The sequence below is a fragment of the Lagopus leucura genome, unplaced genomic scaffold, assembly GCF_019238085.1.
Source record: "Lagopus leucura isolate 7727_CA_CO unplaced genomic scaffold, USGS_WTPT01 Super-Scaffold_1, whole genome shotgun sequence".
Classification (NCBI taxonomy): Eukaryota; Metazoa; Chordata; class Aves; order Galliformes; family Phasianidae; genus Lagopus; species Lagopus leucura.
The window spans coordinates 617,010-631,218 of record NW_024962250.1 but is presented as its reverse complement, the minus strand read 5'-3'; the positions used below and the strand labels follow the sequence as shown (position 1 = coordinate 631,218).

General features: G+C 46.9%; 2 protein-coding genes across 6 annotated transcripts in view; one reads left to right on the top strand and one right to left on the bottom strand.

Annotated features, from left to right (window-relative positions):
• The window catches only part of LTO1 (LTO1 maturation factor of ABCE1), a 29,623-nt gene extending 17,772 nt beyond the window's left edge, over positions 1–11,851 (top strand). The window contains exons 6-8 of one of the 4 annotated variants that reach the window (XR_006179352.1): positions 6,743–6,966; positions 8,016–8,266; positions 10,050–11,844. The gene's annotated coding sequence lies outside the window, so the exon portion shown is untranslated. Of the gene's footprint in view, positions 1–3,528; positions 4,329–6,742; positions 8,267–10,049 lie in introns of those variants that run through there. The other 3 variants (XR_006179351.1, XR_006179363.1, XM_042873435.1) reach the window with 3 other exon arrangements.
• Positions 1–14,209, bottom strand: part of CCND1 (cyclin D1) — a 15,813-nt gene continuing 1,604 nt past the window's right edge. The window contains exons 2-5 of one of the 2 annotated variants that reach the window (XM_042873354.1): positions 13,011–13,226; positions 12,383–12,542; positions 7,072–7,220; positions 1–2,025 (exon numbers count right to left, since the gene is read on the bottom strand). In XM_042873354.1, coding sequence (XP_042729288.1) covers positions 1,870–2,025; positions 7,072–7,220; positions 12,383–12,542; positions 13,011–13,226 — 681 coding nt within the window. In that variant the 3' untranslated portion in view covers positions 1–1,869. Of the gene's footprint in view, positions 2,026–7,071; positions 7,221–8,633; positions 8,895–12,382; positions 12,543–13,010; positions 13,227–14,209 lie in introns of those variants that run through there. The other variant, XM_042873362.1, reaches the window with a different exon arrangement.

Sequence of the window (14,209 nt, the reverse complement as noted above, 5' to 3'; positions counted from 1 at the left end):
TTTTTTTTTTTTCTCTGTTCCTTTTTTTTTTGTTTGTTTTGTATTGTTTTTACAATCAACACCTTAGCGGCAGTTTTCTCACATACATTTCACCATCACATTCTCCTCGAGCATCAACTTCAACAGCTATGTCCACGTCCCTTCAGCTACTTCCTAAAATAATAATAAAAAGATACATAGCCAAGATGTGCAAATTTTCTATTTGTAGCTAAATAAAAAAAAAAAATGGGGCATATACTGGAATAAGAACTTCTTTCAAGTACTCCAATTTTCATATCTATTAACTATGGCGTTTTTTTTCATGGTTAGCCTGCTATTGAAAATGTCTAAGGGGCCAAATAGACTGCTTGGTTTTGGGTTTGTTCTCTGAAGCGTGTCCTTTTTCTTTAATAAGCTGTGTTAAAACTGCGACATCAAGGGTAGAACGATTCTTTTTTTCAAACAGGGGCGATTGCATTATTGTACAAATCATACTGGCCTTACGAACATCCTCTGCAATAAATATTCTTTTTAGCCTTAACTATAAATTATATATTTTAGTGTTTAAAAACCTTCAGTTGTAAAACATCTAGAGACAGTCCTTAAACTATGCGTCCTATACGTGAACCTTTAAGGCCCCTAATTTATAACCATGTGTTGGCACCAAAGGATTTCTAAACTTCAACTTTTCTATAGAAAAGGATAGGAAGATATCCTGGCAATTTGTGAATGCAATTTCTCTCACTGGAACACAACCTTCGGAAAAAAAAATCACCTTTCCTCTAACACCATAGTTAAATGCACTTGCTTTGCAATTCTGAGTTTGCGAACAAGCACTTAATATATTTCCAAACCATTCCATTAAAAAAAAAAAAAAAAAAAAAATTCCCACACAATAAAAGAATGTATTTCCTATATCTAATGGACTGAAAGTGCTTTGAATGGAATGGTTTTAGAATATTACAAACAAACAAAAAAAGACTAAACTGTGGATTGAACCTGACCATAATTAGGCTGAATATCTGTGGGGTCAGACCAGCATTTTTACACAGGTAACTACAAAAATATGAAGATTACAAAAATATAATATATTATGTCACTATTTCGGTTTCTCTTTATAATAGAGTATCGTATGAGTAGTACATTGGCCTTTCCCAACAACGCTAAGCTGGAACCCTACAAATGCACAGGCAATCCACAGGCACAAAAAAAAAAAAGATTAACATATAATAATGCTGTATACTAACATACACTAACTTATGGGTTACGTTAACCATTTATAAGGTGAAGAGGATAAAAAAAAAAACTAAGGAAATAAAATAAACATTTACAGATGAATTATAAAGTGACTAAATGCATAAGCAAGCAAGATACAGAAAAGCCTAGAACTGCGTTAAAGTTATGCTTTTTAAAGAAAAAAAGAATATTTCATTTACTATCTAAAAAAACCCTCTTCTACTTTAAAAATGGTTGGTTGGTTGGTTGGTTTTATATGTAAGAAATCAAATCTAATACCTCCCCTGGAGACATTTTGTGTGTTAATGCCTATTTTTACAACATACAGACAAGAACACTTTAATATAAAAACTAGTTGATTATTATTGTATAAAATCCTCTATTTTTGTAGCACAAACCCCTGGGGGCAATGCAAATACTATTTTTTTCCTTTTTTAAGACAGTTTTTGGGGTATTTTTTGTTTATTTGTTTGTTTGAAGTCACAGATGGAAGGGAGACAGAGCAAGAAAAAATATAACAAGACTGGTTTTCCCTTCTGGTATAAAAATGTCCTGGAGAAAAGGGTTTCTGGGGGGGAGATCCCGATGCTGATTCCTTCTCAGATGCCCTTTCTTTGCTTCTCTTGCCAAGCAAACCCATTAGAAGAAGTCCTCTTAAATGTTCACATCTCGCACATCAGTGGGTGTGCAGGAAAGGTCTGCTTCGTCCTCTACAGTCTTTGTTTCTGAAGATACGTTGTGCTGCTGTGCCTGGCGTAGACTGGATTCAAGGAGGGATTCAATCTGTTCTTGGCAGGCTCGTAAACAATCCTAGGGAAGATTAAGCGGGAGGAGAAAAAAGACCCAGGGTCCTTTAGAAAAATACTAACATCACAGACAAAATACCTTTTCTTGAAACGTCACAAGAAATGCAGTCGTATTATTTGGGAGTGTAGGAAGAGCAATGCTGAACTGTGCAAGGATTGATGAGGCACTCAAACTGCTGCAGAATGCTAACTGGCTCCAGCCTTCAGCAGTAACTCCTGCCATCTTCTATTTAACAGCCTCAGTGAGCAGCTCCACACGTGCTCCTCTGGCAACAATGTCATTTTGCTCCTTGAGTCAGCACACAGTGCTGCGTGCGTGGATGTGGTGCACACTCCTGTAGTGACACGGGCAATAGCCGCCCTGCCTGGCAGGACCTTGGATAAGAAAGCTCTTCAACAGAAGTGGCATGCACATGGATGCTTAGATACACAAAACTGAAGCTGCTACTATCTGCAGTAATGGGCAGCTCGGGTTAGCTAACTGATTTCTAACTCAAAAAGCACCTGAACAGAGAAAACCACCTGCGTGACCCCAATGTGCAGAGATCTTTTAGAAGCATCACTATGGTGCTGCCATGCTCTCAGTTTGCTACTGCATCCACCTGACAGCTCAGAGAGCTCTTTCCCAGCTTCACAGCCCATGTCTGGAGCTGAGTGCCCACTCTGGAAGGTGCCATGGCTGTGCTGTGCACCGGCTGCGGTTTGAATGGAGAGCAGCATGTGCCAGCAGGACCAGGTCTACTGTGGGAAAGGGGAACTTCCCCAGCCATTGAGCACACCACGAGCAGGCACATCCAAGTCTACCTACTGATGCACAGCAATTCCATTTGGAGAAGGCCTATCAGCTCAACCTGTCCGACCTCCTGCAAACTACGACTGCATTCTTCAGAGCCACGCACATCCACTGCAAGGGCACAGAACTGGTGCCTCAACAGGCACAACAATCCCACTGTTTTGCCAAAATTCCTCCAGCTTGCTGTTTACTCTTATCTATACAACAAATATCGTAAGCTTTTTCCCAACATATTTAACTCTGTGTCTGAAGGACTTTGAAGTTTCCTTTCAGTACTGCCTTTTCTGATTTAACCTATGACATGTGTTAGCCCTTGCGGTGAACCCAGTCTTCCATGATAAATTGCCGTCAAAAGTGTTAGGATGTGCATGACTGAGAATGAATGTTGTTTTCCTGAGAGGGTGACCTGCCTGCTGTTTTCTTTATTTCCCAGTTTCAATTCTGCCTTCATTCAGAGGCTTCTTGTGTGATCTACCAGCTTTTCACTGATTCCACTACCACAAGAATCTCCTCTGCCACCAATAAGGGCACATGGCATTTGGGGTAAAATAAGATTAGAAACCCAAGCAAACAATTCTCTGCGAGGCCTTTCTGAGAGAGAGGGAGGTTAATCCTACCTCTAAGCAGATCAGACCATCAGTTACAGCTCACTGAAAACACATAACCTATGACCTTTCTTGGTTTAAACCCTAGTGTAATATTTCCTCTTGACAGAGACACACAGCGTTTTAAATGACAAAAAGAGACGCCTCATATCCTGAAGTCATGATGCCTTTGGCTCCTGCATTCCTCTGGCCTTCCCACTAAGTTCCCTGTGAAGCCCCTCACCCCTTCCCAAGATATGACAGATCAATCCTGTCTGTGCGGCTGCTGCTCGCCCGTCCTGCAGCATGTACCTCAGTCACACTTGGAATTAGATGTATTAAACAGTACATGAATAGCGGTTCGGGGATTTTCACTTTTACAAATCCGGGCACTTTTTCAGATAATTCTGTTATAACAAGGTACCATGCCCACGGTTCCAAACAGAAGCCAATTTATTTCCAGAGCAAAGCAAATCCTGTTTTTGTTTTTGATGCTGCTATTTGCATATAGCATGTCTGAGTTCTAAAAACCCAAACCATTCTAAAGGATTTCTATAAATACCTATTCTTCTCCCTCTGGAGTTCAGCCGCCAATTCATATCTAGAACTACATCATTTAAAGGTTATTTTTGACCACAGATGTTTTTAATTCCTGTCAAAATCTCACAGTACAGCATGTCAGAACTGCAGAAGATGTTTTAAAGCATTATCCTTACAAGTTTTATGAACGGCAGTCTTGTGCTGCAGGCGATGGACAGTATTTTAAGTGTTAAGCATTTTGTTTCAAACCATTCAAACTAACTCAGTTAGTTACTCAGTTAGTTACCAGATGAGCGGTTTGTTTGCAGGAATATCTTAGGGCTAGCAAAAATGACTGCAAAATACAAAATTCACCGTGAACAACCTAATAAAAGCTCGTTTTCATTCTCAGTACTTGTCAATGCTGAAAAGCAAACACTAAACTTGTGCATTATTCTGATAACTTCTCCCAACAACTTTTCTGCTTCGCTACCCAAATTTTCAATGCGCACAGTTTGTTCAAGGTCATAAACCCTTCCTGGATTAATTAAGACCCTCAGTGGAAAAAAAAAAAAAAAAAAAGGACTTGCTAGCTTAAGTGATGTGCTCAAATACCTTTAACACACACAGCAGATGTCCAAGGTCAGATACTAAAGGAAACAAACAACAACAACAAAAAAGAAGCTGCTTGGAAGTCCTTTGTTACTGCCTGACCTGCTCTGGATAGCAAGCACATGTCTGAAGGTGCCTCTGAGTAGGGGCAGGCAGGAGACGAATTCCAATGTGCTAACAGACAGCATGGAAACCCAATCTAATCTAGTTTAGCAAATTTCTGGCCTGGAAATGAATGTCAGGTAAAATTCCATCTGTTTGGATGATGGGGTCAAGAATAGAATGATGGAAGACAGCCCAAGACTTCTAATTGTGATTATCTGACTTCTAATTACCCCTGATCAAAGGCAGAATGGGAAATTGGACTCCTACCAACATAAACATGAACCATAAAGGAATTCCAATCAGGTGATATCCATTTTACTTTAGATTCAGCTTTCTGTGAGACTAAAGGTAAAAAAGTGTAATTATATAACCTGAAATCCAACAGACCGGCTGCTCTAGCTAATAGATAATCTGGGAGAACGTTAGCCATGCTGTTATAATGCACACTCTTAATATTTCAGCCACATCAGTATAAAGGGCTTCAGTCATGTAGGCTGACAAAGGGGAACCATCACTATGGAGTAACAAACTTCGCACGGATGCCAGCTAAATAGACACTGTAAGCAGTAGGCTTACATGGGCCGGCCTTATGGGAAACTGTCTTTGCAAGGGAATCACACTGTGTACAAAACCAAGCAATTTACCCTTTCCAAAGCAGTAGCTGTGAAAGATACTCTTATTCCATTACAAACACAACATATATCTACATTCAGTATAATTTTATGGTCCTCATTTTCTGTAGTAGTCTCTACAAAAACCTCCCAACTCTAGCTGCGCTAACAAGTAAATATGTTTAGCAGTAGAAGCTGGAAGATAGTTACTTCCTTTCAAAGGTCTTAGTTCTTTTTTAAGTTCTGGTCGTACAGGTTGTGGCCTTATGACGACCTTGGACAACAGAAAACAAATAAGCATTGGTTCTCTTCTTGCTAAATTTTCTTCTAAAAGAGCTGTCATCAAATAAGTCAAGTCATATAAGGACATGCTCTTGTTCTCCAAGGTGTGAGAGCATCTCCCTGAATGCTCTGTCAGGAATGATTACAACTACCTCTGAGTCAGATGCTGTCAATAGCAACAGCAAGCCTAGAGTTTCTCCTCAGTACCTCCTTCAGTCACCTTGCGCCAAGAAGAGGCCAATCATACGCTGATGTACCTACACTGCTCCCAAACTCACTGAAAGCATTCCATGTACATACCAAGCTGAACTGTGGGATATTTACAGCATTTAAGGTTTCTATAACATTTGACATTTCAGCACTGGATCCATACTACTTTAGCTGTGGTAACGTAAATGGCAAAAACAACGCACTAAATACTGAGGCATTGTGAAAGTGATCAAAATAATAAGCTGTGATATAATATTTGTCAGCAGTTGTTTCACATCGTTTATCTAACGTAAAATACTCTGCTGTGAGTAATTCATTATGATGCATTCACCTTTCCAGAAATCATTCAGTCCCGCCAACAACACCCAGTTACACAGAACTAGTTCAGATGGACCTGGACTGATAAAATTCTCTACAGATTTAAATTATTAAAGTGTAAAATTATGTAACAACATCTCAAAGATTCTGCCCTAACCACAGAGTTGTCTTTATTTGTCTCATTGTCCAGCATTGGGAGACCTCACAGGAACCTTTTAAAAGCATCTATTTATTGGTCTTCCACATTGTTGCAAAACAAAGCTCAACTCTGCCCCAACTTCACACACCATTATGACATGGATCATTGACTTTAGGTCTTCCTTGTAGGCTCCCTTCCTGGCCCATTCACTCATGAAAGGTTTATTGCTCGCTAGTTACTGATGTGCATCTCCTGGAAGCTGCAGGGCAAAATGAGAGTCCTGTGAGGACCATCTACCTTGTCAGAAAGTCGTGGGACAAGCATTTGTTCCAAAAAGGAATTCAATACCAGCTACTGTGCAGGTCTAGCACGTAATAAACCAAATTAGATCATTAGAACTCTTTTAAGAAGGGCTTTTTCACACCACTTGGCACAATAAAAGGCCTCAAGAATGGTCAAAGATAAGGTCAGAGATACCACGAGGTCCATTTATTGCAATCCCAGTAAGTATTTCCTCGTCTTTACTTTAATAGTTTTCTTTTGCACAGACTGCTGTTTAATTACCTACAAGCAAATACGGCTTTTGCAATCGTCCCAACTCGGCTCAGGGTTTCCTCTGCGCTGTCAGATACACCTCTCAAGAACACCAGAGCTGGACGTGGCGTTCCTATCAGCAAACTGCAGCACTGTAACTGCCGGTTATTAATGGCCGTAACGATAGCACAGAACGGGGACGAACACCAGCGAGCATCTTCAGGAAATGCACTCTGAGGTTTGACCTTTATCGAGATTTACTGCCAGATTAGCGACTGCGCAGCAAGCAGGCATTCGTTCTTAAACTCTAAGGCAGAAGGATCAACTGAGAAGAGTCACTTACCGGATCACATTTGATAACTTGTGATAGGAAATGTGTGAGGCATTGATAGGAGAGGAAAGTGTTAGTGTTCCCCAGATGCAGGCCTTGCACAGCTGCTACCACACTGCCAGCTGCGATCATGGAAGGTGGGTTTGAAATAAATTTAACATCTGTATGAAGAAAGAAGAGGGGAAAAAAAAAAAGAAAAAAAAAGACTGAAATGATTGCTGTAGAAGCCTGCCCATACGCATACGCTCTCTTCTCCCAGCATGGCTTCAGCTGCCAGCTGCTGCACCCAAACGCCGGTGCTTCCCGCTCCGAGCTGCCACAGGCCCCGACCTGCCAGCACTGGTCCGGGCGGGCAGCCCGCTGTGCACGACGCCTGGTGGCCCACCATCACCTGCAGACCTCAGTGTCCCAGCACTTTGCTTGTAATGGTGCAGCGCCGCAGGGGAAACCCGCTCCCATTCCCCAGTATTGTGCACCACCAAGCCCTAGGTGTGCTCCGAGCGGAGTCCCTGGGCCGTCTCAAGCACTGACATTCAAAGGAATATGGCTTTAATGAACAGCGACATCAGTAAAAAGAAAGGAAGAGAGAGACCGCTTAGCCCTGTCAGGAGGCAGATAATCCATATTTAAATTAAGGTTTCATCTTAAAAATGCTTTGTCTCGACCTAGTCTCTTGTCAGTGGCTGCCATCCATCCCGGCAACAGGGATTTAATGTAAATGTGGCATAACTAAGTGACGGGGGTCCCAAGAATTGGCGGACAATCAGTTACATTCTGATGTGACACCATGCTGACAAGAGGCTGGGCCCCCTTCCAGACTGCAGTGCTGTAGGTCTCTCCACAAAGCCACTCCCATGATTCCTTAAGGGGCTATCTCTGCCATTTAGCATGGTTTGGGTGCGTTTTTTAATAAGAATAATCCACGTTTTAATGCTAAGACTCTTTCCGCTGAACAGGAATGCGTTTGATGTGTGGCAGCATACACCTTGGAGGGGAATCGAAAAGAAAAGGAAAAAGCGGCGCAAAACAAACATCTGATTTTGTGAGGAAGAAAGGGAAATGCCACATTATACGCGAGAACCTGAGATACATTCCTTCAGCTTTTATCAGAACACAACTTCCTCTGGGCTGAAAAAATATAAACCATCTGTCAAACCCCTGAATGAAATCAAAGGAATGGACAGCTTAGAGAGCTCAGTGGAACAGTGTAAGTATTAAACCATCCATCTCCTTTATTATGGTAAAATAACTTTTGTGACAGTGTTTTACCAGTGCAACCAAAGTCTCCACCACTCTGTGGAAGTCCCCTCTCTGAATCTGTTCACGTATCTCTGACACTTTATTGTAGCCCAGACCGGTACCCACCTTCACAAGGGCATTTCGCCCCGCGCTCCACGAACCTTCACGTTAGAACTGATACGGTTAATTGTGGCCCAGCTTTTGTGATGCGCTGCCAGCAAAAAAGCCAACCTTGGTCTAAAGCCATCTCCTGCGCGCCACCGCGTTCAAAGCAAATGTAATTTGCCCCCTTTTCCTAACCCGCCCATTTCAGGACAGACGCTAAGTACACACACCTTGGATCAAGCTCCTGTCATTCCCCCAAATCAAGATAGTTACGGTTGGTTATTGACAACATGCGCCTTCCACAGATGGTCTCCCAGCTGAAACACTTAAAGGCGGTGGCAGGTGGGCTCCAGAAGCAAGGGCCTTCAGCAGGCAAACGTGAATCTCGCCATGATTTGGTTTCCAGCGGGATACGGCGGCAGTGACTTCACGCCAGTACTGACTGCTTTCCACGCACAGGACGTGGCCAAAATGTGTCAGTTTAATGAAGTCTGTCCTGACAAGATCATGTTTGGGATTAATATTTGCGTTCTTCTTTTAAATGAAGCAGTAAACAAGAACATGAATTCATAGTCACACCCTCATTCTTTCCAAGGTGGAAAAGTGATAATGAAGTTTAAATGACCAGTTTGTGTCTGTCCCTATAACCACTCCAGACAAGCAGCATGGACTGCCTTTTTGTTGCAACTCAACAAGGAATTATTTGTGGCAGAGGCCACTAATTTCAGCATATTAATCAGGGGGCCCCTCTCGCCTGTAATTGGATGCCCCCAAGTGAAGAGTGTGGCATCATTGTCAGCCTCCATCGCCTCATCTTGCGCTATTGAGCGCTCAGGAACAAGGGGGCTTCGGTGAGATGAATTAGACCTGACACAGCCACAATGGGGTAGGGGGCCCCATCAATTGAAGCACACATCCCCAGTAGCCTATCTGAGACTTCATCCAAAAAGAATAAACAACTTCAGCGTTGTTAAAAAGAGAGAGAGAGAGAGAGGGGAGGGGGAGGAGAGAGAAGAATGCCAGCCACCCTGAAGGGAGGACAAAGCAGGCATATAGGCGCTGCAGCGCTTTAAAAAAAATTCCTAACAAGGCGAGTCACCCCTTTTCCTTTTTAAATGGAGCAGCAGTTCCATCCGTCTGGAGAGCTGGGGGCTATGAATGAAAATCTTTTCATTGAGGCAAATCAAAACTGCGAACATAAATCACTTGCTGCAAGATGCAACAGGTTCCAACTGGTCACATACCTTGAGACTCCCAATTTTATAAAGGCCAGAGAATAGGAGAATTGTAACCCGGTTGTTTCAAAGCGAGATCTTTCTTTTTCCATTCGAGAGAAGGAAAGCAACAACAATAATAATGGCGATAATAATAATATAAAAGGAGCCCGGTATGTTTTGATAACCAGAGGAACATAATGAAATGCTGAAGCTCCAATATTTGTTGCTATTCATTGTTATGCTTGTATAGAGCCGCAGTTCTCCCTCAACGCTGGTCTTAACTTGGGCCAAAAGAGGCCTGCTTCCTTTTGAGCTATCCCTGCCTTGTTCGGCCATGCCAAAGCCCCATTCATTAAGCTCAATTATGTGTTAACTTCAAACAACCCCTGGTAAATTTTTTTTTCTCTTTTTCTCCCAAACCTACCACAGCACAAAGACATCCTTTGGTGAAAATGGATTTCTCGAAACTGAACCAAATCAAACAAATCCACTTCTACCAGCCAGGCAAGCGAAGAGAGAGCTCAGAAGGAATTCCCCTCCACTTCACCTTGCGACGTAACCTTCTCGTTCTGGAGCAAGCACGCATGCACACTCATCCACAAACACTTCCACAGCATTCACCTTGCTAAGCCAACTGGCAGAGATCTTACTTTTTAGGCCAGCATTATTTTGCTGCCTCCTCTCAGGAGCCCCTCCTTCAGGAGGGACACGGGCTGTGCACTTCAAGCAGAGGACATACTGAGCTCACCCCCGAGGCCACTTCAGCGAGTTTCACAGCGTTTCTAATGGACTTTGGATTGGGCCCCACAGCACAGCATCCAGGCAACACAAGGCATTTGCAGTCCATCTAGGTTCATTTTGGCAGGGGGAAATACAACTGCAAAGCAAAGTCCAGATGCTACTTAAGCCACATGTTATATTCACTAGCCAACAAAGAAGTTGTGGGGAAAGCAAGAGGTAGAGAAAATCCCAACATCCAAAAATAACAATAAAAATACAGAGCCCAGCGACAGCCCTTCTGTGTGCATTTTCCCCAGGAAATATTCCCAACTTGAGTAGGGAGCCAAAGAAGGCCCCAGTTCCGGTGAGCTCAGCACTGTTTTTCAAAAGCTAAGTAGAACTCCCAGAACATGGCTCTCATTTACTGATGCATTCTCCAGCTGTGGTTTGTACCAGCGTTAAATTAAGCCTCTAGATGTGCTTCCTAGAAGGAAATATAACAACACCAACAGTAGATCAAAGTACTGGACCCTTAGCGAGTCTCCAACCTTTGGACTACTCTTGTTTTCATCCCTGTCATTGCCAACACAACAACCTAGGTTAACTGTCCCCATATCCAAGGGGAGGCTGAGGTAGCATCAAAATCAGCAAGTTACACGTTCAGAGTCCCAGCAGCTTTACCTGGTGGGATCTGCCATGGAGAGCATGTCTGATTTTCCCGTGGTGCTTCTGCAGGTGGCGTGAATGCTGCTGGGGGGCTGCACGCCCCAATCCCGGAACAGTGCTTCTGCAGTGGGAGCCGCCCCACCACGCCGGGTGATGCCAGTGCTTATAGACGTCCCATGAGGGCTCGGTTCTGTCTCTGGGCCTCTATCAGTAGGCTCTGTGTAACCCGTGTTTTCTTCTCTTCTGAGTACCTGCAGATGTCTCTTGAATCTTTTTGCCAAGTCCGTATCTGGAAAACGAGCTCCCCTAACTGGGCTGACCACACATCCCACCAAGGTTTCCCAGGTGCCACTGCAGGCTTGATATCTTCCACACGGCCACTAACAAATATTAGCGTTTAATGCAGCACAGTATCTCCTTTGCACTACGTTTTATCGGTGCTAACAGCATCTGGCATTCCTCTTTACGTGCTACTGCAAAAGAACATTTGCTTTGGCTGCTTTTTCTTCCTTATTCCTTTGCCATTCGTGGATTTGTCTCGTCATACTGACAGCCAAGGCACCGAACGCGCCGCATTTGAGCAGAGGATCTATGTTCCCTCCAGGACTTCTTTTGTCCTGCTCCTCCGCTCCGGTCTGTGGGAACCGCGAGATCTGGAGGACAGCTTTTCCTTCCCGCTCTGCCAGGGTTCAGCGGGTGAAGCCGGCGCACGCACAAACGCACACACACACTCCGCATGCAAACACGGAACTTCAAAGCCACGGCGCGCACAGGCACGGTGCCCTTGAAACCAACGATCGGGGCCCTGCGGACCCAGCCTGGCGAGCGCCTGCACGGGGCCCTGCACATGGCTCTGCACATGGCTGCGGCGCAGCACGTGGCCGGGGCGCAGATGGCAGCGCCGGGCCCGCGCCAGCAAAGCCTCCGCACCGCGTGGCTCCTGCCACTGCCGCCAGAGGGGAAGAGGCGGCTCGGGAGGGAAGTTTCCAAACCCCCACACAGAGCTGTTCCCTCTGCCTATGAAGTTGTCTTAGGACTGATCCGCAGGCAGGATTTCCCCGTGTGAGCAGCGAGCCTCTTGCTGCCCCAGCACTGACAAAACCCAGTGCGTGGAGGCGATGGGATTGCGCCCTGCAGCATGCGCCCCGTGCTGCTGCACAGAGAAGAGCGGTGCTTCTCCCCCGGCCAACTCAGAAGTATCTTCTGAAAACGCTTACCTGTGCGGAGTAATCCACCTTCTACAAACAACAAGGGCAATAACCAGGGCTTAAGCTCCCTCCCCACAGCCCCGAGAGCCCACGTTAGCCATAGCCAAGAGCCAGGGCCAGCTGTGCGCAGGGGAGCGACGCGCTTTGCGGAGCGTGCAGGGCTCATACCTGTAGCGCACAGAGCCACAAAAGTCTGAGCATGTTTACGGATGATCTGTTTGGTGTCCTCTGCCAGAGGCATTTTAGTGAGGAAATGTTCAATGAAATCGTGGGGGGTCATTGCAGCCAGATTCCATTTCAGCTTATTCACCAGCAGCAGCTCCATTTGCTGCAAAGACAAAAGGGAGGAAGGGGGAAGAAGAGGAAGAAACGAAGAGAAAGCGCGGTTAGCCCCGGTGGTGCACACGGGGTCGCGCAGCACCCGCACCCCGCTACCCACGCCCGGCCCGGCGGAGCCCTCCCGCGAGGGTCGGCGCGCCCGGGGCCGGACCGGGCGCCCGCCGCAACCCCGGGGAAGCGCCGCACCCCAAACAGCCGCCAGGGGGCGCCCAAGTCGCGCCTCGCCGCGCCGGCTCCGAGCGGGGAAGCCTCGGCGGGGGGCGAGGGGATCCGCCGCCGTTCCGCAGCCCCGCGGAGACGGGGCGGTGTGCAGGCGGGAGGATGCGGCCCTGCCAGGCCCCGAGAAGGGGCTTCCCCATCAGCGTGCTTGGCGGGGGGGGGGGGTTTTCTTTTTTTTTTTTTTTTTTTCCTCCTTTTTTTTTTTTTTTTGGCCTGAGGTGATTAAATATGCAATTACCAGTAACTCGTCGGGTCTGATGGAGTTGTCGGTATAAATGCACAGTTTTTCCGCGGTCAGAGGAATCGTTTCCTTCATTTTGGAAGCCACAAACATGCAGGTAGCTCCGAGCAATTGCAACCGGCTTTTCTTGAGGGGTTCGAACGACAAAAATCTGTCCAAATAATTCATCGCCAAGGGGAAAACTTCCTCTTCGCACTTCTGCTCCTCGCAGACCTGCGGGAAGGACGGAGATCGTTTAACAACAAATTCGGCATCGGCGCAGAGCGGCCCGTCCCTCCCCCACCCGGGCCGTGCGGGGCGAGGTTGCGGGGGGAGTGAGAAACGCGGCCGGGAAACGGGGGAAGAACGGAGGTGCGAAGGAAAATGAAAGTCACGGGGGCCAAGCGGGGGAAACGCGGCGTTCGAACGACTCGTGGGAGGAAGGGGGGTCGGCGCGGAGGAGCTCGTCGTCCCCGCCGCGGCGGCCCCCAAAACGAACAACGAAAAAAGCACAGAAATGGGAAAGCGCAGGAAAACGCGGGGGCAGCGGGAGGAAGAGGGGGGGGCCGGGCTGCCCCGGGGCTCGGCCGTTCCGCCTTCGCACTGCCCCCCGTTCGCTGCGGTGCCGCGATCCCCGCTCCGCTCGAGACACAAAGGTGGCGTCCAGCCGCATTTCCCCAGACGTCATCTTTTCAAAAAATATTTAAAAATATTTAAAAAATCCGCCGGGCTCCGGAAAAACGCTGAAAACGAAGCGGCGGGGGTCCTTTACCGAGCCCCGTGGCCGGGGTCCGCCGGGGGGGTCCCGGGGAGGCGCCCCGAAGTGGAATTCCCCGCGTCCCTCTGCCGCCCGCGGCGCGGCCGGGCGCGACGTTTCCCAGAGCGAGGCACGGCGCCGCGCTTTCAAAAATTAATTAAAAATAGATCCCGAGCGCCCGGCGCTTCGGAAACGGCACGAAAACGTAGCCCGGCTCCCGGGGCGCCCGCCGGGGGCCCCCCCAAACGCGTCCCGCGCGGGCCAAGGCCCTTTCCGACCCGCTTTTCCCAGGCGACCTTGCAGATCGCCGCCCGGCACAAGCGCGCCTTTGAGGGGTGACCGCAGCCCGAGCTCTCTTCGAGCCGAACAAAGAAACTTTCACCCCGCGGCTCCCCCCGGCAGCGCGGAGCCCCCCGGCCGTGCCCTGCCCGCCGCCCCAGCGGGGTCCCCGGCCCCCCCC